The 25,340-nt window shown below is 41.6% G+C and overlaps 1 protein-coding gene across 6 annotated transcripts in view; it reads left to right on the forward strand.

Moving 5' to 3' along the window:
* Nucleotides 1–25,340, forward strand: part of LOC309352480 (transducin-like enhancer protein 4) — a 132,458-nt gene that overhangs the window by 93,446 nt on the left and 13,672 nt on the right. For all 6 annotated transcript variants that reach the window (XR_014161338.1, XR_014161339.1, XR_014161340.1 and 3 more), the window contains 3 exons: nt 22,403–22,522; nt 24,474–24,527; nt 24,803–24,955. Coding sequence is in view for 1 of the 6 variants with exons in the window: in XM_081880978.1 (XP_081737104.1) it covers nt 22,403–22,522; nt 24,474–24,527; nt 24,803–24,955 (327 nt within the window). In the remaining 5 variants the exon portion in view is untranslated. The remainder of the gene's footprint in view (nt 1–22,402; nt 22,523–24,473; nt 24,528–24,802; nt 24,956–25,340) is intronic.

Genomic DNA, 25,340 nt, shown 5'->3' on the forward strand with positions numbered 1-25,340 from the left:
TATGAAGTCTAGTTAGGATTTCAGGCATTGTTAGTTTTCACATCTGAAAACTAAAGTTCAAAGACTACAGGGGCTACATTTAAGGAATAAATATTTTGGGACAAATTTTGGGGGACAAATTTGGCTGATCCCTAACTCTAAGGCAGGCATGTCCAAAGTCTGTTTCAATTCGGTTTAATTTCCTGGGGTAAAAAACTTCAAAAAACTTCAATCCTTAAAAAAAGCTCAACAAAAATTGGGGCAAAATCCTAAAAAGAAAGAAAAAAAGAAAGCTGAACAACTCCAATAATAAAAAAACGGCCAACCACTTTGGTCACTTTATCAAATCTGGTCCTCTTTGAAAAAAGTTTGGACACCACTGCCTAAGGTAATATAAGTCACTTATAGTAGATGGAGGAAACAACCCCATATTGTAGACCAGGGAGTGATTCTGCCATGGCGATGCAGGGTGGAATTACACTGTGCACAGAGGAAGAGGAGTTAACAAACACAAGTTGGTAGTTGCAGCTTCTGATTCAACTGCCCCCACAGTTTAAACCATGGAGACAGGTGATTGGTGTGTCTTATTTAGGAGGGCTTTGGGCATAATGCTTTGAAGCTCCTACACTGATTTGTGTCTTAACCCTCTGCACGGAATTGTTTTTATAATTACTGGAGAATGTGTTTTATTATTATTACTTATAGTTTTATTTGTTTTTAACCTAAAATTAGCCACCTTAAGATTTTCAAAAGAAATCCAAAACGGAAATGTTTCACATAAATAGAACTAGGACAATAATTTATCGCTTCAGATAAGATGTTAACTGGGTAGGATTTCGGCTATTAAAATTAATATCCTTCCAAAAATGTTATTCCTATTTCAAAATATCCCAACAATTAACAGCACTCGATGCTTCAAACAGTGGCAGAAAAATATATCAAGGTTTATCTGGCAGGGAAGGAAGCCCAGAATAAACCATAAAGTCATGACTGGTATAAAAGAAAAAGGAGGCAACGCTCTACCGGACTTCCAAATCTACTTTGAGGCATCACGTTTATGGTGGATAAGAGACTGGATGTTGTTAGAAAATATCAGAGTGTTGAATTTGGAAGGGCATAATGTACAATTTGGGGAGCATGTCTGCCTATGGTATGGGAAGGCAAAAAATTATAAAACCTTTACAAACCATGTCAACAGAAAAAAATTATACAAAATATGGAAAAGTACAAAAATCTATTAAAAAAGAAAACATCAATGTGAAGCCACTGCAAGGAAAAGAACCAATATGGATAAAAATGGTTAACATATAAAGAAACCCTAGATCTCACAGGACAGGAACCAAGGTGGGAAAATCTTGAGGAATTAAAAAATATATTAACAGATTGGTTACAGAAAGATCTGATTAACGAACTGTTTACAATAGATTAAAAATCGGATTTGCAGAACAAAAATCTCAGTTTACAAGAGATTTATTAGATACAAAAGTTAAAGTATTATCAAAAATGTACAAATTTCTTCTAGAGTGGTAAACAAAAGTGGAATTTGTGAAATCAAATATGATTAAGTGGGCACAGGATGTGGGTCATAATATTAATTATGAGCTATGGGAGAATTTATGGGCAGTAAATATGAATTTTACAGTGTGTAACGCATTAAAAGAAAATATGATGAAAATGACCCATAGATTGTACTTAACACCTGCCAAACTAGCGAAAATGTTTTTTTAAAAAAGAAAAAGGCAAATGTTGGAAATGCAGTGAAGTAGAGGGATCTTTTTTCCACATGTGGTGATCCTGTAAAGTAATCAGGGAATTCTGGGAAGTAATTTACAATGAATTAAAAAATATATTTAAAAAACCTTCCTAAAAAAGCCCGAGACATGGGATATAAACTTTTGCTATATATTCTGCTTCAAAACTTTTAACCACAACTGAGTAACTCTTAAATGATACATTAAAATTAGCTAGGTCTATTCCACAAGCAGGGACGCGGGTGGCGCTGTGGGTAAAACCTCAGCGCCTAGGACTTGCCAATCGCATGGTCGGCGGTTCGAATCCCCGGGGCGGCGTGCGCTCCCGTCGTTCGGTCCCAGCACCTGCCAACCTAGCAGTTTGAAAGCACCCCCGGGTGCAAGTAGATAAATAGGGACCGCTTACTAGCGGGAAGGTAAACGGCGTTCCGTGTGCTGCGCTGGCTCGCCAGATGCAGCTTGTCACGCTGGCCACGTGACCCGGAAGTGTCTGCGGACAGCGCTGGCTCCCGGCCTCTAGAGTGAGATGAGCGCACAACCCTAGAGTCTGGCAAGACTGGCCCGTACGGGCAGGGGTACCTTTACCTTTACCTATTCCACAAGTAGCAGTAAGATAACTATAAGCTGATTGGTAAATGGTGTGATTTTTCTGTGCCTAAATGAGTACCACACCTTTTTACCACTTAGTCATCATCTTGTTGAATATTTATTCAAGATGTTAAATCTGTCCCCTACAGACTTTGGCTCTGTACAACTATTAAAGACCATCATTTGAATGTTTATGGAGCCTTATATAGAGTTAAGATAGCTTCCAGAAGATCTGAGGGCCTGCCCCCCTAACAAAAATTCCTAGCTAATGCGCCCACCCCCACCAACATACGGTAGAAAGGTAGCTATTTAAATGCTTTGTTTGTAAATAGAACATGTTTTATTTATAATTTTTATAATTTATACAAAATACAATTACATAAACTGATAGGAAAATAATGGAATATTGTTGAAGCTGAAAAACACAGAATCATGGAGCTGGAAGGGACCCGAGGGCCATCTTCCTAGTGCAACCCCGTGCAATGTAGGAAACTCAGCTAAAGCATCCATGACAGACGACCATCCAAGCTCTGCTTAGAAACCTCCAAGGAAGGAGAGTCCAGAACCTCCTGAAGGGAGATCCATCTTCCATGTATCATAAAAAGTAAGCAACACTTATTTGACCCCAGTTATTTGACACAGAGAGGGAAACCTACACATATAGTCCAAAACACACACAGGGAGTTCAGTATATATGGGAGAATTTTTAAAAGCAAGTATTCCTCACTGCCCTAGTGCAAAAAGATCTTGTCATTTGGAGGAGCCCTGGCTGCCTAGATAAAACACTATAGTCCCACACACCCTTACCTGGGAGTAAGGCCCACTGAACTCACTGCGGCTTTCTTCTGAGTAGACAGTTATTTACTAGATGCACGTCAGCACCAGCACCAGGCGACCCTGCTTGGCTAGGTGCTTGGTGGGTTTCAGATTTCAGAGTCAGGCCAGGCTGCCAAGCAGGTCAGGCTCACCCAACCCTACCCATTGCCACCCCACCACTGCCCTTACCTGACCTGGGGGTTCTGGACCATGGACTCTACTGGTCAAAGCGGGAGGCTCAGCAATCACCCTCTCCCTCCATAAACAAACCATGCTGTGGCCCCCATTTATGCATTTTTCACCTGTGGCCCCCTTGGAATATCCTGGGGGCCGCCATATAGCCCCTGGTTGGGAAACACTGCTGTAGAGGGAAGTGAGGGGCAGATGGGGTTCATTAACTGGGGAGGGTAGCCCATCTAGGAGAAGGATAACTCTGATCCTAAATATCTGCTTCCTTGTGGGATATCTTTGGGAGAAGAAAAAGCGAGGGAATAAACCCTACACAGCAATTTCCACAGCCAAGCTGGTGTCAAATGTATTTCTCTGCTTTGCTTTGGACAACATCAAGGAGGCTGAGAGGCAGATCTTGTTGTCCGGGCAACCCAGGACCTCCATACACATTGCCCAGGCTTGTACACCAGGGACGTCACTTCAGTCTCTCAAGACAGATGGATGCCAACATTGACCATGGTTATATCAAGCACTCATTTCAAACTTAAACAGAAAATTTTATTTGCATATTTTCTTTTCCAGAGTCACTAGGGATCAAATTAATTGAAAGGCAGTTATGGTGTGTTCAGTGTGCACAATACAAACACAATGAAATAGGAATACATCATTTAATAAATTGGATTAATTGATCTAAAACCTATTAATTGACTAAAAAGTTGCTCTGACTTTTTAAAAACTGGCAAGAGATTTTTAGAATATACAATTTTAAATTTAAGTACTACTAAAAACCAAAATTCTGTGGGTTTTTTTTACTTCAGAAGTATTTGATTATGTTTGCACGTGAGTGAAAGCAATCAATCAATAATATTTTTTCTGTAACATACCAGACGACCTCTTTCCAAAGGTAGACTACAATTAGTGGATGTATAGAAGTTTACAGCCAGGATAGCCCATCAGTTTGAAGCTGCCTGCACTAACAAGGAAATGTTCTGAGATGAAGTGATTGCACCCTAATATTTCCCACTTCCATTTTTTTCTGAAATCTGTGGTTGTTTGAAGAGGGGGTAGGGTGCACCATGCCAGTCCTCAGTCCTTGCCCATAATTAGCATTTGAACGCTGGAAGAACATGAAATAAATTGCATCTATCCATAATGCCTTTGTTACCAGTGCTTCTTTGTGGGAGTACCATTACTGATTTTATGACATGAACTCTTAAAAAGCATCTTCAGTCCTCTGTTCATACCCAAATTGTGATGCCCAACATCAAGCTATTTTGCAATTCACAATTGTTTATTTTCCCTGCAACAAAATGAAAAGGTATTGTAATATTATAGCTACATCTTAAATTATACAGGGGAGGGGAATCAGGTGGGGGGGGCGGGGACCTGTGATGGTGATACGTGATCAGTTGGTAGATGGCGAACCAATACCAAGTCCACTTTTCCTGCCTTTGGCCACTCTCATAACAAATGTGCTTAGGTTTAGAGCCCCAATTTTTAGTCCTTGGAGCTGCTTGGCATAAAAATTACCTTATGAAAGTGCCAAAAGATAGTGAGAGAGAGCATTCACATGTAATGCTGAGTCATGATTTAGCACTATGTGAATGTGATCTTCCTCCTCCTCCTCTCACCACCTCTTTGCTTAAAGGAAGACTTTGGAATATTTTGCTTGGTTGTTTCCTGAAAACTGGGAATTGTGGTTTAACATTAACTGTTATCAGTTTCAAAGCCTGCCACATTCAAACAATGAGTTATAAAGCTGGTTTGTTGAAACAATCTGATTATGCTCTGTCGTAATCTCCTTGTTCCCTCACCTTGGGCAGTATTCAGCTAAGTTTTATTAAGAGTAAACCCACTGAAATTAGTTAATGTGAATAGGTGGTTCATTAGTTTTATTAGCTTTACTCTGAGTAGAACTTAGTTGAGTACCACCCCTTATGTTAATATTGATGGGCTCTCTTGTGAGCTTCCAGGTGGAGCGGAGGTCCAGACCCTCCAAACTTTTATACTGTACCCCTTTGTCACATTGGCTCTTGCCAACCATTCACCCCTGCAGGTTAACATGGATATGAAAGACTTCACTGTGTGTGTGTTCTCATCAAACTGTGGCGTACAAATGTAACCTCAGAGGCATAAATGTTCTTTATCACAGTAGTGCATACCTATCCCTCCTTCCTTTCTCTTGTAATGGTGCAAGAAGACTTTTTTTTTTTGCTGGGGGGGGTATAGAATCAATTATAAGCTATGGCATTAGGTTGTGGTTTTTTATAAAGAAAAGTAAGGGCCTAAGTTTACTTCTGTCCTCTGTGTCAGGATTTGCCTAATGCGCCTTCCGTTTAACAAATTGGACAGCTGGCACTTCCTCTGAAATATTTGAGGAGCCTTCCTTTAAGCAGTTTATGTGACGAGCCTTGAATAATTCATGCACGACAAATGATTAGACAAGCCCTCGTCTATCTGGCTGAATTATTCTGCATGTTTGCTGAAGCAGTAAAGCGGGAGAAGAGCATTTCCTCCTCCAGAGGGTTTTACAGTGGTAGTATTGACCCACCCCTAGTTATTGGGTTTCAGCCTTTTGTTGACATTGTTGTAAATGAAAGCGGCCTGGACAGGCCTTGAGCAGCTGGGGTTGGATAATTGTGAAGGATTCGCTGCTTGTTGCTGTTACCCTCACTGTTTGTAGTGGGTTGTTTGCTTTGCCTTGTGTTGAACTGTTGACAAAAGCATTAGATACAAATGGGAACAAATAAAGTGGTGAGGTGCCAGGAGGGCTTGGCAGACATGGAGGTTTACAGGCTGACTGAAATGAGGGCTGTCGCACTTAATCTGGATGGGGAAAGTGTCTAGAAGGTGCCTAGGATGTTTGACTTCTCTTTTCCCTGCTCCCTCTCTCTGTCTCTCCCCCCTTCAGTTGCTGTTTGCAAACAAAGGTGGTAACAAAGCAAAGAAGAATCGCTTCTACCACTTCTGAACTATATGTGTTTTACTTTGATGGAGTTCCTGCTCTGACTCTGGTTTCCCTTCTGAGAGAATCCGGTTTGTGGCAGGCAAGGGTTAAGCATTTAAGAGAGAGGAGGGGGAGTTGGGAAAGTGCAGGAGATGGAGGATTGGCGAGAAATGGGAGGTGCAGGATTAGACTAGTATCCACCAGAATGGTATAGCCAGCAAAATTGAAGTCATTTACTGGAACGCTTTTAATTTGGTTTAAACAAAATGCTCTTTTGTATATTCAAATGGGGAGTAGCTCAGCTGTTGTGGAGCCAGAAAATTAATGGTATTTTTTAGTGAAATAGCAGAAAACCATGTCAACAACATAACTGTGGATGATAATGCTGGAATTTTTATTCATGAGGAATTATCAATGCAGGTTACTGGACAGCATAGTGTGACTGCGAATGACTGAGCATGAGGAAGCGGCTGTCCTCCTGCAAAGACAGTTTCATTTAGCCTTCCGAAAGGAGGATGGGATTTTAATTCCCCCTCTTCCTTTCCTCCTATGCTCTGCAAAGTCAGAGGGGACTGGGACAACCCCCCTGCACGATTAGTTGGGTTTTCCTTCTGGGAGTTATGGAAAAAGCTCAGAGTGGCAATTTCTTAGGAAAATCAGTAGACCTGGGTAGATTTCAAACGGCGCTGGCTGGTGTGAATGGTGTGACAAAGGATCAAATGCACTTAGGGAGACTTATTTCCAGTAAAGGGGGTCTTTCTCTGAGATCAAAGCACCATAGAATTGTAGAGCTCAAAGGGACCCCAAGGGTCATCTACTCCAACCCCCCTGCAATTCAGGAATCTTAACTGAAAACGTCCAGTGAAGGAGAGTTCACCACCTTCTAAGGGAAACTGTTCCACCCTTGAACAGCTCTGACTGTCATAACATTCTTTCTGATGTTTAATTGGAATCTCCTTACTTGTAACTTGAATCAATTGGTTTGAGTCCTACCTTCCGGAGCCAGAGAAAGCAAGCTTGTTCCATCTTCCATGTGACAGCCCTTAACATACTGGAAAATGACTATCATATCTCCTCTCAGTCTCCTCGTTACTAAGCTAAACATACCCAACTCCCTCAACTGTTCCTCATAAGGCTTAGTTTCCAGATACTTGATTATCTTGATTGCTCCTGTCACTTCATCACCCTCAACTTGTCAACATCCTTCTTAAATTGTGGTGCCCAGAACTGGACACAGTACTCCAGGTGTGGTCTGACTAAGGCAGACTAGAGTGGTGCCATGACTTCCCTTGATCAAGACACTATACTTCTGTTGATGCAGCCTAGAATAGCATTAGCTTTTTTGCTGCTGTATCACATTGTTGACTCATGTTAAACTTGTGGTCCACCAAGACCCCAAGATCCTTTTCACATGTACTACTGGCAAACCAGGTGTCTCCCGTCTTATATTTGTGCAGCTGGTTCCTCACACCTAAGTGCAGAACCATACACTTGTCCCTGTTGAAATTCATTTTGTTACTTTTTGCCCAGTTCTCCAGTTTGTTAAGGTCATCTTGAATCCCAATTCTGTCTTCTGCGGCATTAGCTACCCCTCCAAGTTTGGTGTCATCTGCAAATTGGATGAGTAACCCCTCAATTCCTTCATCCAAGTTATGTATAAAGGTGTTGAACAACAATGGGCCCAAGACAGATGCAAGGGTTTTATCTGTGCTCTTGCTAATGTATAGAAAGGGGTGGGAAGTTGTTGGACTCCGACTCGTAGAATTCGGTATGTTTGAATGGCAAGTTGCAATAGCTTTTTACCTGCAGAGGGTCACATGGACTCGAGTTCAAGTTAGTTTCTTCCTTGACATACGGTCAAGGGCAGTCTGAGCCGTGAGTCCTTAAGAAGCATAACTCCTGATCAAGGCCACTGTCTCCTGGTATTTAAAAGGGGGAAGTTGGGCCTTGCCTCGTAAATAGCAATCACCCTTGAATTGCCATTGTAGTAGCACCTCGAGAAGCATCCCAAACTAGGATACATACTGCTCACATTTGAAGATAGATATCTAAGGATGTGGTTTCCTAGACAACCTTGATGAAATGTTAGCTTTTGCAAAGATCTAAACCCACACCAGAGACATTGTTATCTCCGTCCCTGCTGGGTAATTTGTACACTGCAATAGTTTGTTTGGAAACATGCCTGTTGTTCCTTAAAATGGTACTTAATGTTAGATTAGAGAACAGAAGCATCTCCCCCCCTTCTGTTTATATCATTTCATTTCTGAACCATTTAAAAATGAAGAGCTTGAGCATGTATAGTGTTCAGAAACCTTTCAAATGATATTTTTTAAAATAGATAAATTTCAGCATGAAAATGTTAGGAATGGAGCCAAGGGGGGGGGGGGAGCTTGGCTCATTCTATACAGCTATAATGATAATATATTATATCCCCTTTCCCTGAAAGTGATTCTAACAGCTGAGTTGAGTCTGGTGAATTTAGGAGTGCATGCCAGAACACTGTTTTAGAGGGATTACTGTAGTCTGTTTTTAACAAAAATGAAATATGGATTCCATTATGAAGTACTTACCCCACCCCCCAAAATAGAGACTTCTCAATGTATCTAAAGAATAAAACAGAAGGTTGCATGTTTGAATAACAGTTATCACGCTTAACACGTTGGCAGAATGTGGGAGAGCACTAGACAACGAAACCTGTTTTTCAGCTGCTCTAGTTTGAATTAAAAATTTATTGGCCACTCGTTGCTGACATTAAAACATTTCTAGCCAGGCTTGATCGTGCTTTTAACATCTAAAAATTTAACTGAGCACTCTTTCTCCTACCAAGAATAGAAAGCGAAAGAGGCAAGAGCTGTTCACAGAGCTGCAAAAAAATTAGGTGTAGGAAATCATGACTTTTTTTTTTAAAAAAAAAAGGCAAAATGGATATTTTAATATTGAGTTCCTTTGCAAATGGGATATGCAGGGTTATAAATTATGGAGCACTCTTCCCCACCTGTGGTTTTCAGGTGGAACTGGTCCAATAGATTTAGTTGCCACTGCCACACTCCACATATGGGCAATGCCAAGTGATAAGCTTCCTTTTTTCTTTCAATCAACATTTCTAAAGCTACGTTAAAAGTGCCACCATTACCAGTATTTACAAATAAGGAGGCTTGTGTTGCAAATCTCTAGCATATTTTGAAGTAGGCATGAGGCTTGGCACCCTTTGAAAGTAAGCTTTCCCTTCCTTCCCTGTGAAAGATTTGAAAACTATCCTCAAAGAAGATCAGTAGTATCAACTGCAAGCTAAGCTATACAAGTAAATTTCTGTCAACTGCACATAATTCAAAGAAAATATCTGTAAATTCAACATATAATTGTTAGGAGATGTCAGGTTTTAAGAACCAGTTACTTGTACATTTGGTGGAATTGTAAAAAAAATATACTGAAAACAGGTATTAGAGTTAAAAAGTACAGGATATCAACTAACTGTTAGGTTAAATACAAGGTGACATTGAAAAATAAAGCATTAAAATGTATATCTGAATGTGCTAAAAGTGGTTAGAACAGACACAGAACAACAATGGGGAGAGGGGGAACCAATGTACTACAGGCCAGTCAAAATGGACCCTATTGCCAGAAGCTCCTCCTGCATTGATGATGTGTAGGGACTGAATTATACAAGACCTTTACTGGGTCCTCAGAATCTGATAAAGGTGCTTTTTAGCCCCATTCACAGAGTAGCTCCTCTGCTTTAATAAGGAGTGAGTCAAAAGAAATACAAACAAAAGCTGGGAGTTGTCTTTCTCTTTCTCTGGGCAGGTCCAGTGTGGTTTCCAGAACTGGTTCTGGAAGTGCAGCAGCCTCACACTGGTAGTCTTTCTCTCTGCCTTGGCCTGTAACCTCCCAGCCAGAGGTAAATTCACCATTCTTCTTGGCTTTTGTTGGCTTGTATCCCTGCCCAACAAGGGAAAGGATATGCTGGTTCTTTGAAGGTAGAAGCTGCACCCTCTGCAAACTCCCTTCTCCGAGGATGTATAGCCAACTCATCACAGCAGGTCTTTAAGAGTTACAGACCTTGCCTTCTCTAGTCTATGCCTTTCACCACATGAAATTGCTCCGTTGGATGAAATTGAGCGGATAAAATGATGGCGAAGATTTCTTTGTTGCTGCCACAGGAAAGACCAGCAGTGTGTTCTTACCTGTGCTGAGTCATATTCATTATGAATCTTCTCCCATTTACATTCCAGTCATTGTCCCTGCCACTTCATTACCCTTAGTTTCCTGGAATCTGAAGAAGCCAACAAGGTTCTACAACTGGGTCAGGAGCATTTGGGAGACAGCATTTGACTTAGCAAGACCTGAGAGCAGTAGTGTTCCACCCACCCACAGCTCTGTGGCGTATTTTGTGAATACTACAGTCATACCTCGAGTTGAATGTGCTTCGGGTTGAGTGCGTTCAAGTTGCGCTCCGCGTCAACCCGGAAGTAATGGAGCACACTCAAAATGACGTCACACGCATGCACAGAAGCGGCAAAACGCGACCCGCGCACGTGCAGATGCGCCGTCACGTCTTATGTTCTGTTTGGGATGCGAACGGTGCTCTGGAACGGATCCCGTTCGCATCCTGAGGTACCACTGTATAGTCATTTGCTATAGCATGCCTATCCATGTAAACCAGGCATAAGCAAAGTCCATTTGGGGGGGCCTAATCCGGCCCTCTGGTTGGTGTAATCTGACCCTTGTGGCAGCTCATTTCCTGGGGTAAAATTCTAAAAAAAAACCTCAACAACTTCAATCCTAAAAAAAGGTCAGCAACCTTTGGTTGGCCCTTTGGTGGGCCCTCACAGCCCTTCACTTCATCAAATCTGGCCCTCTTTGAAAAAAGTTTGGACACCATTGATGTAAACAGAACAATTCTCCATCCCAGTCTCTTGCGAGACGCATGATAACAACTGCCAGTTTAAAAGCATGATATGTAGACGAGACCAGGGAGAAGAGTTGGTGGAAGAAGATTGGAAGAAATTTAAAGATTATTTACATAAACACTGTAAAATTATTGAATGTTAAAATGACGTTGGAATGAAACAAAGCGGTTTTAGTAATAAGGTTGAATAGGAATATGTAAAAATGGATTAAGAAATAAGATAAAACAAAGAGGGTAAGGATTTGCTGAATTAATTATTTGAACTGGAATACAAAAAAGGGAGGTGTGAGGAAGTCATGAAAATAAGTAAAAGAATTGTAAGATATAGAAAGAGGGATTTATTTTTAACTGTTTTTATTTTTTCTGTAATTTGTATTTTTTGTTTTTTCTGTTTATCATTTCTGTAATCTTTTTCTCATTGAAATTTTAATAAATATTATTTGTTTAAAAAAGCATTATATGTAGGGTTCAGTTATGCTCAGGTGTGGTTTATACGATAGAGTTTGGTGATCCTTGTTACATAATACATATTTGGTCTCATGACTGAGCCCATCCTTTTAAATTACTGACCTGGAAGAGAATTTCCCTTGGCTTCGTTTTGCTGCATTATCCTCTGCACTGCAGCCCTAGTGACCTTCTCTCTTGCTGTGTTCTGGGGATCTATAGACAGGGCATGACCTCATGCCGCATTAGAAGAAATTAGAAACAAGGAAGTAGATAATGATTGTTTATATTGTCCTTTGCATGAATACAGTTGGTTCTGAATAGGCATTTTTACAGCCTAATCCTGTGCATGGGGACTGTGAAGGAAGTTCCATGGAGTTCAATGAGACTTACACCCACTTCAGAGTAGATAAGATTGCAGCTTTAGTAAATGTTTTAGTAAGACACGCCAGCCTTTCTTAATTTCTGCTTCCACTGATTTTTCCCCCTGCAGCTTCTAAGCAGCTCACAATCAGGCCCACTAGGGGGCTACTAAAATATGTAGCAAACATTTACTGTAGCTTTGGCTTTGTTTATTCACTTTTTTTTTTTAGTGTTATTGTCCTTTACTTCCTTTAAGCTGCAATCCAAACACACTTACTCTTTTGAGGAGTAAGTTCCACTGAATACAAAGGCACTTATTTCCAAGTGAACAAACAAAAGTTTGCACTGTTACAATTTATAGGGATTGGTTTGGCATCCTATGAAAGTACCCTGATGGTAAACCTAATCAAAATGTTACGCTTCTCACATTCTTGGGAACTTGACTATTGTTTATTGGTGGGGAGGGAGAGAATTAAAGTCTTGCTTTCAGTTGTGTTACACCCACATATAACTACTGGCCTTGAGTAGTGAGTTGTAAGGTTGCTCTAGACCAGGCATGGCCAAACTTGGCCCTCCAGATGTTTTGGGACTACAATTCCCATCATCCCTGACCACTGGTCCTGTTAGCTAGGGATGATGGGAGTTGTAGTCCCAAAACATCTGGAGGGCCAAGTTTGGCCATGCTTGCTCTAGACAGTCTTGTGAGAAGTGTCATAAAAAATAATTCTATTGTCAACTATAGTTGCTATTAAAAATCAACTGTGCCAGGGATTCATTTCCTGTCTAGCATTATTAGCAGTGTGGTGTCTGCCCTTTACAAATATGTCAATGTAGACTCACTGCCTCCATTCTAGTACTAGTACCAACCATAGTACCAACCATAGAGGGAAAAGGGGCTGGATTGGCTCCACAAAAACAGCCATTCTGACTTCTGTACAAATTGCTCTGGTGGACAGTTCACACCTTCCTGAGCTATGTGCCATGTAAACTTCATATAAGTGTTTACTCTTATGTCATGAGGAGGATACGCACCAAGCTATCATGGAATCACTGAGGTGGAGAACAGGAGACTCAACGCCCCCCCCCCCCCAAAAAAAACCACAGGATGCATGTTGCAATGAAAAAAGCCATCACTTGAAAACTCAAGGTGGTCACAACCTTTAAACCTTGTGTTTTTTTCTCCTGAAATATGTTCTGTACCTCCATTACATTAAAATAGGTGCCAGTTGCCAAAACACCTTGCAAAATGACTACTGAAAGAGTTTCCAAACTTCTCGGCAATTAGGTTTTTTAAAAAGGAAAGTTGTTCTGTAGTTGTCCCTGTTTGATCTTCCTGATACAACACTTCACTCCCTCCTCCCTTCTGTGCTATTGCTACTATCCCCTTCACAGTCCAAGTCCTTTTTTTCTGGAATAATTAAATCAGACTAGCTACTCTGCCTGGTTTTTCCCTTTCAAATGCTAATATAAATTCTGATTCCATCCCAATATAAATTTTATAACTTTTTGTTGTTGTTTATCCAGTGTGTCTCTTGCGCCCAAATGTTCAGTGTTTATCTGAAAACATAAAGATGTATCCCAGCTCAGTCGTGAGCTTTCAGTCTCTGTCAAACTCAGTTTATCATCTGTGAGTCTAGAATATTAACTTTTCTCTCTTAGTAGTTGTGGGGCAATATCCATCAGAAAATAAAGAAGATGCCCATAGCTAGTTCAAAATTGGTCACCAAAACCAAGACTAGATAGAAAATTTCAGCCCCATGGTTTATGGGCTGCATATTTATCCTAAACGTCTCTTGCTACAATACAGCTCCTTTCATGCTTGCATGGAGACCCGTGTGTGCAATAGTGTACTGTATTATTAATTCTAATCAATTTTTGGTATTTTCTGCCTGGAACGAAAACTTCCTTCATTGCCAAGAAACAGAAGAGTCTATACATTTATTTTCTCTGTCTGTATTCATCTTCCTGCTAAGAAATGCCTTTTATCATACCCTGCGCCTTTATATTTATCAGCCTTCCCATGATGCTATTCCAGTGATCTTTCCCCTAAGCGTTGCTGCTGTGCTCTTCATTTTCTTTCACTGACTGTACTTCAGCATGGTTGGTTACTTTCACCCTCCATTGACCCTTGTAGGTTCAGTAGCAGCAAGTCCTCACCTGTGTTAGATCCCCTTAGTCAATGATTGCAGAGGAAGCTGTATGTTAAAGGATTAATTTTAAACTTCCACCTGTGTAGCGCAAGGTAGCTGCCCTTGCTGTTGCTTTAAACACCTGTTAAGCTCGCCTTTGTGCACTTGTGAATCAGGAGGGGCCAGAGAATCAGCAGCCTATGCTGCAAAATTGGCTGGTATTTTTTGGCTTCCATTGTGTAACCTGATCTGTCTCTACAAATGCTGTGTGTGTTTGTGTGCGTGTTTAACTGCACACATTGAAGCGAACCTGCAGACAGCTTAACAAGACCCTCCAAATTAGTTAAATGTTTATATATCGCCAGCCTTACAACTATGATTAAGCATTTACGCTTTCGGTTTTCCTTTTCACAGCACTCTGCTTTGTTTTAGGTAAGAATAGTCTAATTAGTTCAGTTTGCTGTTTATGGGTAAACAAAATGGCCTGTGTAGCCTGGTATCTCATGTCTGGCGATAAATTGATAGCCAGGGGTTTTGTTTTTTAAGTTAGAGCTGCTGATGTGCTTCTGATGGCAAGTTGTTCCAAGGGTGACTGAGTCAATAAGACTATATACTTCTATTAAATTTAAGGCAGCAATACAGAACCTGCAGTTCTTCAAATGGTGTTTGACTCCAGCTCCCATCACCCCTGACTATCAGCCATGCTGGCTGCAGCTGATGGAGCTGGAATCTGAGTCCGGACAGATCTGGAGGGCCACAGGCTCCCTCCCATGTTTAATGTCTCCTAAGCTGCATTCTGCTTCTACTGATTCCTCCCACCCCTTTTCTCTCTTTTCCTGGGGCCTAACCCATTGTTAGAAGACCTGTGTGAGGGCTTCTGCTTGTGCAGTGGGGCTTTCCTCCCTCCCTGCATCCCATGTACTCCCACAATTGGCTCTCAAGGGGTCGTGTGAACCCCCAGAACGGCATGCAGGCGCAAGGGAGGAACTGATCCATCTGGCAAGTTGATATGCTTGTGCAGATGGAACGTTCAACACAGCACAGTGTTGAATTTGACACTCTATGCTTCCACCCTCTATGTTTTAACTATTCAATTACTAATGGAAGTAGATGCTAATGGAAGTAGAGCTAATAGTGGGTTCCTGTTGTGCCTCAGCAAGGAGGCTGTTCCACAGAACAGGGACAGCCTTGGGGATCCCAGTGGATGAGGGTGCAAGGTGTACATTTAATCCAGCAATTAATCATCCAGATTATATGGGCTAATCTAGGCATAGAGCATCCTTTCTTGATATAGCAGAAATACCATGGATCCTTAGGATTCCTCTCCCATTGTGTAATACTGCCATTTTGTCAGTGATTTGCTTTATGTATACTTCTGATGAAAAGAAAAAGGAACTTTATATGTTTTTTGCAAAATTATTTTACTTCTATTGTTAACTACCAGAACTAAACATTTGTATTCTGCTATATTATATAGGACACTGTTTTCTGTTAATTAACTTCATTTAATCAGCAATTAGTGAAATTAATTAGCGGGTAAAATGGCATATAAACATCAAACACTGCCTGTTTAAATCATAATTTTCATTAAAAGTAATGATTGAACCCTTGCATTACTAATATCAAACCAATTATCTTAAAGAGCCAATGTGAGACAAAGTGATTTGTACTTGAATTTTGTAAAACGCACAACTCTTAAGGCTGCAATCCAGAAATGGGCAGTCTTAAAGCCTCATTGAAATCAATGAGATTTCTACACAAGTAATACGTTAAGCTACAGTCCTGCAACACTTTCCTGAGATTAAGCACAATTGAATGTAGTATGAGTTACTTCAAAGTAAACATGCATAGAACTTTCATACAAGTCTGATTGAATTAACTGAGGCTTAAATGTGTCTACTTTCTCTGGAGAGAACCCAAAAACTGCACTCTTAAGCACACTAGGAGGTCTGTTCCATTGGAGAAAGTGAGATTTACTTCTGAGTAAGCAGGTCTAGGCTTGTTCTGGAAGTCTTGTGGAAGATTGTGCTCTGGAGACTAGGACCCAAACCAATTCAAGTTACAAGAAAGGAGATTTCGACTAAACACCAGGAAGAACTTTCTGACAATGAGCTGCTTGACTGTCTCCTTCCTTGGAGGTTTTTAAGCAGAGGTTGGATGGCGATCTGTCCTGGATGATCCAGCGGAGAGTCCTGCAGTGCTTGGGGGGTTGGACTACAGAACCTTCAGGATCCCTTCCAACTGATTCTATGATGACACACTGCAAGCATAAAAGGGACATTCAGTTTGAACTCCTTTACTGTATATATTATGAGTTCGCACTCTTTCTTTGTTGCTATTTAGACTCTTAAGCATGTGGCTTTGCATATGCTGAATGATTATACCCAAATGGCCCAGAATCCTCTTGTGCAGCAGCAGTTCCTAGAATATCTTCAGAGTGGAAATGAGAGGCAGCATAGTAGACTCAGCACAAGTGCATATTCAGCCAAGTCACCTTTTCTTAGGTCATTTTCCTGCCATGCATACTTTATCAATTTTTTTATTGTTGCATTTGTACTTTGAGCAGACTTTATAACACCAATAATGTCATTCAGATAATTATATTATAACTGACCATCGCGATGAGCATCCTTGGCTTTTACTATGGTTTGTTTAAAACCCCGGGATGGTCAATTATCTCATAATCCCCACTGTGTTGGGAATTGATGTTTTAATTATTGCACGCAAAATACATCATTGTCCCGGTGTTGTAAAGTTTCACAAGGGAATGATCACATTTTGAGTCCTCAGCCTTATTGTGTGGGAGGGTTCTCAGTTGTCCTTAGTCATTATTTCCAGCTCTAATTTTCCTGAATTCCTTCCCCCCCTCCAATTTGGTCCGCCTGAGGTTAACTGTCTAAGACGCTTTGCCAAATGGTTGAACAGTATGGAAAGCTTGCTTTAACTGGAGCTTTATTTTGCTGTACAGTGGTACCTCGGGTTAAGTACTTAATTCGTTCCAGAGGTCCGTTCTTAACCTGAAACTGTTCTTAACCTGAAGCACCACTTTAGCTAATGGGGCCTCCTGCTGCTGCTGCGCCGCCGGAGCACGATTTCTGTTCTCATCCTGAAGCAAAGTTCTTAACCTGAAGCAATATTTCTGGGTTAACGGAGTCTGTAACCTGAAGCGTATGTAACCCGAAGTACCACTGTATTGCCGTCTCCTCCCTTGTTGCACTTTGACCCACATATGCTAATGTAAGTAATATTCAGTGGACATTGGGGGGTGGAAGGGTAATAATAATTCTTGGTTTGCAGTAATTTGAAGTACTAATTACTGCAGGCAGGCAGCATGCTGATGTTTGCCCTCTTGCTGGTGAGATATTTATGGCTTTCCAGGAGGGTTTCACCCTTTGTGATCAGTAAATTTTAGGATAGGCAGGCCATAGTTGGCATCGGCTTCCAACAGTGACTGACACCCACAATTGCATTAAGGGACGTGGTGCCAACTCCCTGCAGTGTGTTCATCTGGTTGCTACTGTTTTTTCCAGCACGCACCCCACTTTACCTCTGCTCCACTTCCATTCCAGCTGGGGGCTGTGTGTAAAAGCTTCCATCCATATGATTCTCCCAAGAGTGTGCTTAGCATACCACCCAACTAAGGCCTGGGGGCCTTGTGTCACCTGAATGATATTCAAAGCATGTGGTTGAGATACCATGTTATATGGATGCAGGCAGGCATATCAGCATAGAGGGGTGGGGTGGGGAGCTGTGCTGTGAAGTTATGTGTTAAAGAGGTCTTAGTCATGTCAAATAAATCAATTAGAAAAACCTCTAAATCAGTATATAGAGACTGATCTAGCTTCCAGTGTCCCTATTTTGTTCTAAAGTTCCTCCTGATTTGATATTTATATTTAGCTTCAAATTTTGTTTGATTTTCCTTAAATTATAAAATACAAATAACAAAGTTAAACATCTTTTTTCATAATAACTACTCTGGATTCCATAAATTCAAAGTCATAATAAGTACAATCACATATTTAGTGGGTATATATTTTACAATATTTCAAATATCTTAGGTGTTAAATAACATGGTCTAGTATTCCAAATATTAATACAGATTTATCTGTTTTTATAAATTTGTTTTGCTTCTATTTACTTTTAATTTGTGTTGGGAGTTTCTTTGCTTTCTTGCATTTCCACCATAAATGGGGGGGGGGATACCTTGAGTATTAGATTTACATTTTCATCTTCTGATGCTTAAATTTTACAAGCGGCCCCAACCTCACTACTGCTCTGCCTCACCCTTCTACCATCCTGTTTAGGGTTAGGGATTATTTTTGAAAGGTGTGCAAATGAACTCCCTTCCCAACACCAGCCACACCTTTTAAAAACATCAACTAGGGCACAACCAAAAAATATGCACACCTGTTCGTGTGTACAGCCAGATGTCAAATGGTACTGACATTTCAAGGTCTTGTCCCAAGCTTGTCTTTTTAAAAAACAAAAACAAAAAACCTTTCTCCTTGAAATTGGAAGCAAGCAACATTCTGTATAGTTCTAAGGCAAAATTTCTATTGTCCACTGGCACGCATTTATTATCAGACTTAGGGTATGATTAAGTGAAAATACTTTCTACTTCATCCACTTGGTCACACTAAAGTTTCTCCTTACACTTCTGTACCCAACTGCATTGAATAATACTTGTTTATGTGAATCAACCGTGTGCGTGTGTAAAAAAATTAGTTTGATAACACTGTAATTGCCCTCACTCCCACTGAGAATTAGTCTTTTGCAGCAATTGATGTGGTGGATCATCACCACCCGTGTTACCTCTAGTCGGTCACATTGCTTCTGTTTACCGGGATGCAGGCAAGGTAGTGCGGAGGTTGACATGAAGCACTGGATTGGTTTCACAGATGTGTTTGCACCACAGCAGCCTCATTCTTGCCTCATCCTCTACCTCCTGATAAGCAACAGCAACGTGACCAACTGGACACCAAGTGAGTGACAGTGTCCCACCATGCCACCTGCCTCTGGTTTTGTGTCGGTGCCAATGCTTAAGAGATCTCCAGTTCCCAATTCCATCCAAGACTAGCACTTTCCTGGGGAGACAGAGTGACTACTAAAGTAGTTTATGCTGTAGGTTTGCAGTGGTTCACTTTCTCTAAATCCCTGTATTTAGGTTACACTCTAAAATTGGGATAAAGTGGGGTCATATAGAACAATATTTTCAAGTGTATGTATGGACCATTTTTTAGGTCATGTATAGACAGATGCTAGGCAGTATACATTGTCCCAGTGTATGGATCACCCTTTAAAGAGCTAGCCATAATTTAGCTGCTTTATCATGCTTCTAGGGTGCTCTAAATTATAACGTTATTAAGCACCAGAATCAAAGATTAAAAGGGTATTTGTAGCACTGAGGCTAACTAGATTGAGAAAAATTGAAACCATGTGGTTTCAAATTTATGAAAACAAATACTTTCGTTTATATCAGTACCATGGTTTACTCCTCCCTCTTTAGCCATCATTCTAATTGTCATTCAGCAATTAGTTTTCTCCTTATTGCAGCCAATTACTTAGAGAGAGAGAGAGATGAGTCATAGTAAATTGAATTCAAATTATAATCTGCCTTCTCTCCATTTGTGGAATGAAAATAAATGGAGCAGGGGTATTTTTAAGACATGCATAAGGGTATTTGCATAAAGCTGCTGGGAAAGCTCTAGGTTTCTAGTAGTATTAGGACAAAGGGGAAAGGATCTGCCCCTGAACGATAAATATTGCTACTTAGAGATGAGAGGTAGTTAGCAACTTCTTTATACTGATCCCAGCCCACTTCCCAACACCATGAATCTTTCATTAGATCCTTAACTAGATCCCTGTGTATTGCATCATAAGGTAACTAGGGGCACTTTTGGTATACCTGAAGGAGCGTCTCCACCCCCATCGTTCTGCCCGGACGCTGAGGTCCAGCGCCGAGGGCCTTCTGGCGGTTCCCTCATTACGAGAAGCAAAGCTACAGGGAACCAGGCAGAGGGCCTTCTCGGTAGTGGCACCCGCCTTGTGGAACGCCCTCCCATCAGATGTCAAAGCGATAAATAACTACCTGACATTCAGAAGACATCTTAAGGCAGCCCTGTTCAGGGAAGTTTTTAATCTGTGATATTTTAGTGTATTTCTGGTTTTTATGGAAGCCGCCCAGAGTGGCTGGGGAAACCCAGCCAGATGGGCGGGGTACAAATAATAAATTATTATTATTATTATTATTATTATTATTATTATTGGTGGAGCAAAGAAACCTAGTGTGATAATGGGATGCATAGATCCTGATTTGCAAGATTAGACCAGATTTGTGTGCCAGTGTGGTGTAGTGGTTGAGAGCGGTGGACTCGTAATCTGGTGAGCCGGGTTCGATTCCCCGCTCCTCCACATGCAGCTGCTGGGTGATCTTGGGCCAGTCACACTTCTCTGAAGTTTCCCAGCCTCACTCACCTCACTGAGTGTTTGTTGTGGGGGAGGAAGGGAAAGGAGAATTTTAGCCGCTTTGAGACTCCTTCGGGTAGTGATAAAGCGGGATATCAAATCCAAACTCTTTTTCTTTCTGGTGTGGTTACTTTCCCTGCCCCTACCCATGTATTTTCTATTTGCATACATTGCTGGAGCAGCATGGGACTGGGCAGTTAAGAAACTGCTCCTGTAGCATAGCAGTAACACACAAATGACTATATGGTGGTACCTCGGGTTAAGTACTTAATTCGTTCCGGAGGTCCATTCTTAACCTGAAACTGTTCTTAACCTGAAGCACCACTTTAGCTAATGGGGCCTCCCGCCAGTGGCGTAGCGTGGGGGGTGCAGGGGGGGCGGCCGCACCGGGCGCAACATCTGGGGGTTAGGGTTAGGGGGCGCAAATCCACGGGTTAGGGGGCACAAATCCATGGGTTAGGGGGCGTAAATTATTTGCCTTGCCCCGGGTGCTGACAACCCACGCTACGCCACTGCCTCCCGCTGCTGCTGCGCCGCTGCCACACGATTTCTGTTCTCATCCTGAAGCAAAGTTCTTAACCCAAGGTACTATTTCTGGGTTAGCGGGGTGTATAACCTGAAGCGTATGTAACCTGAAGCGTCCGTAACCCAAGGTACCACTGTATAATGCAGCTTATGTTTTCCTTGAGCAAAACAGTGCAACATTAGCCTTCTGTTTTTAATCTGCAATAGGTGTTCACACATGATATTCTTCTTGACTCTGGGAAATAAAATCAAGCACTTGGTGTGTAAACATATAAATGAATAACTCCCTGAGGCTGTTTAGGTAAAACATGTATAAAACATGTATAAAATCCTGTCTGTTTTTAACTGCTAAGCAAGTTGTAGTGATTTCTGTGGGGCTGTCTGCAAGTGTGTTAAGCATCAGGGTACCAAGATGATCATCTGAGATTAAAGTGTCATAGGAAAGAACACCCAGCATTCTACTCATTAAAAGAAGCGTTAACGTTGAAGTTTTCTTTTTAAGTAAAATAGTTCAGAGTAGTGCCCCCCCCTTTTTTTGCCTGATCTGGATTTTGTGTGACTTAACAAAATAAAATTCTTACTAGAGGGCTGCTTGCTTGCTTGAAGTCATGCAAACACTGGGATTACAGGCTGTGTTCCCTTTATTAGGACTCCACTTCTACCTTTCATTATGAGGTACTAACTTTCCTGCACCATTGAGACGGCAAGAAGGCTTATCCCCCCGTGTTTTCAATGTGAAATGACAGCAGACGTACTAGCAAGAAGACCTGCCCATGCAGTGATAACCCCAGCCTGCTCTTTCAAGGGGCACACTGGTGCAGCCACCCAGAAACTTGCCAACTTGAGAGTAATCACCCTTGTATTCCGCTTCCCTCCATCAGGATAGTAAAGTGCTCATCAAAGATTAGGTCCTCTGGGAGAGACCTGGTGTTTGGAAAGGTCGCCTGGCACTGTTCCCCATTCACAAGAGCCTGTTCACAAGATCTGTTGCAGCCTGCTGTCTCATGAAGTAGATAATGGGGTTGCTTTGCAAGTGAGCCCTCCAGCCCACTGCTTACAGTGGAAGACAGGCAGAGATCTGCTTGTGAATCAGTTCCACACAGCCTGATGCTTGACATGGCTGGCTGGATTATTTCCAAGTAGTTCATGTGCTACTCTAATACTGTGCCAGGAGCGGAACCGTTTGCATCTATTTGTTGCGGAAGGAAATATGAGACCCTGTTTGTGGAGATAGAGCATTAGTTGTTGGTGATCTTCTCAAGGATGAGATATAAACACTTTCAGTCACCTTTCCTCCTCTTTTCTCTGATTTCAGAGCTCATCTGTGTCTCCATCAGCCAGTTTCAGAGCCTCTGAGAAGCACAGAAACTCAACAGACTACTCCTCTGAAAGCAAAAAACAGAAAACAGAAGAAAAGGAAATAGCAACTCGCTACGTGAGTGAAACCGTCTGTATTCTGAACATTCCCAAATGCACCAAGGCTTCTGCATCTACTGCCACCTCCTTCTCATACCCGAGAAGGGTGATAGGGCAGAGATGGCTCCAGCTCCTCAGTGAAGGATCGTGCTGGGGCATGCTTGGGCATGTGTTCCCAGTGAAGGCAGCTGTGCCATATCTTCTGTTCTAGATCATCTGTAAGGGCCCTTCAGGAACCAGGGAAGGGAGATGGGTTGCAGTTGCAGAGGTGGCAGATGGTGTCATAGGCAGTAGACTATGAGCAGAGCCGCAAAGGCACTTCCTCGTAAGGGGGGGCTGTGCTTTTACAAACTTGCCTTTATGGAATTCTGACAACACCCCTAATTGTGAGCCCCTAATTGAAGTACTGAGTTTCAGACAACTGGTCAAAATTGTTTTATCTCAGGAGGTTTTTCCACCCTGAATGTTTCTCAGATTTCTACATTAAAAAATAATGAGATTTTATGTTCTTTGGATTTTAAATTTTGGAGGTTTAATATTTTTAATTTTCTATCTTTGTTGTAAGCTGCTTTGAGACCTATGGTGAAAAAACAGGATATATATATATATATATATATATATATATATATATATATGCTTTCGTAGATTTTCACGGGTACAGGAATGCAGGTTTTGGTGTCCTCGGGTGTCTTCCCGTGTAAAAGTTGGGGTGTCTAGGCGACGTTTCGACGAGGTCTCACTCGTCATCTTCAGGCTGGTGCTTTCGGCTTCTTGTTACTGGAACAGAGCAGGATCTCAGTGTTTGAGTTCCTATAAATACTGTAGAGGGGGTGTGGTGTATAGCCTCCAATGTTCTGGGCAGAGAGGAAGTTCCCAGGCTAGTGTGCCTTTTCTTCTTTTGTTCCTTAATTACTTGAGAGATATCTTGAGTGATTTCTTGAGTGATATCCTGAGTACCACTTAGGTGGGTCATTAGGTGTGGATTAGTTGTTAAAGTCTTTGTGTCTTGACCTCTTGAACTTTGTGAAGAGTTTTCCTGAGAAGATGGCTGTACTGTACTTAGTTGTGCTCTGGCTTGGCTTCGTGTATAGGGGCGAGCTGTGGTTTTGTGGCTTGTGTCAGCCAGATCTGTGTAGGGATTGCAGGGGGGTGCAGCATCCGGAGGTGCCACCATGGATTGGCTACTGGTTGGTGTCTGTAATTCATCTGTGGAGAGGGTCTGGGTTTGGGTCTGGTGTGGTTGATTGGTGTTGGCGTTCTGTGTGCCTCTGGATCTGGTGTCAGTTATTGTGGGGAGGGCTAATTTCCAGATGTCTGGCAAGCGGGATGTGTCGTCACGCTTGTTCATGTTGTGAGGGTGTTTCTCTATCTCGATGGTTTCCATGATTATTCTCTTGTGGTGATGTTCTCTTGTGGTGATTGCTCTTTAACACGGAACATCACCACAAGAGAATAATCATGGAAGCCATCGAGATAGAGAAACACCCTCACAACATGAACAAGCGTGACGACACATCCCGCTTGCCAGACATCTGGAAATTAGCCCTCCCCACAATAACTGAAACACCCTCACAACATGAAACACCCTCACAACACCCTCACAACATGAGGGTCTTTTACACGGGAAGACTCCCGAGGACACCAAAACCTGCATATATATATATATATATATATACACACATACACACACACACACACACACACACACACACACACACACATACATAATGTGCATAGCTTTAGTAAATAGTCACCTTCTAAAAGAGGCCAAGAGCTATTTTTTCTGCTGTGACCCATGGGCTCTTCTGTATGGCCCACCTAGCATGTCATTCGTTCATCGTTGGCCCTTACATTTTTGTTGTCATAATCGTTTTGCAGCACTACCAGTCTTCGTATTTGAATAAAAGATATATTGGTTGTGCAAGAAGTTACAGACCTATAGAATACTTACTCATTCTTCTTCACTGCAGGACAGTGATGGTGAAAAGAGTGACGACAACTTAGTGGTTGATGTTTCCAATGAGGTATGTGCAGTATCACTTTTGCTACCATCATTTATTGGGCTTGCTTCTTGAATACTTAGGAATTTGTTTTTGTTTTGCTCTGCTTCTGTTTTGAGAAGGAAATTTCTTCTCTTCATCAGACCCAATGGGAAAGCATCATCACTGTCATGTCCTCTTGGCTGGAAGTATGTTTCTTTGGCCATTTTTGCCAAAGGCAATAGTCAAAGGAGACATATGTCGCTCATCCAACCTACAGCAAATAGGATGCCCTGATTATAATTACAGTTTGTTTTCAGGATCCTTCATCACCACGAGGAAGCCCAGCACATTCTCCAAGGGAAAATGGCTTGGACAAGACCCGTCTACTCAAGAAAGATGCACCAATTAGCCCAGCCTCAATAGCATCTTCCAGCAGCACTCCTTCCTCCAAATCCAAAGAACTTAGCCTTGTAAGTGACTATACAATCTATGCCCGTGCTCGTATCCCTGTGTGCACTGCTGGGTGCCTAACTAGAGAGGGGGAAATAATGAGATGTGCCCCAGTTGCACATCTTGATACAAAACTGCCTTCAGTGCATTTCTACTTTAAAAAAAGAAAAAGCACATTGAAACCCAGGCTCTTTTTAGGTGATAGAGAGGGTTTGTTCTGCTAGCAGTGTCTGAAAATGATGTATATGCCTTTATTGTGATATATTTTTTTCATGCCAGGAAGCTTGCCATTCTGTGGATAAATAAGAGCACACAGGGGTTCTTTGAATATTTTTTTTCTATGGCAGTTTACAGTAAATTCAGCTTTCTACTTGGACGTGATTTGCTTCTTGGCTTTATTTGTAT

Source organism: Podarcis erhardii (genome assembly GCF_964252035.2).
Source record: "Podarcis erhardii genome assembly, chromosome: 11".
Lineage (NCBI taxonomy): Eukaryota > Metazoa > Chordata > Lepidosauria > Squamata > Lacertidae > Podarcis > Podarcis erhardii.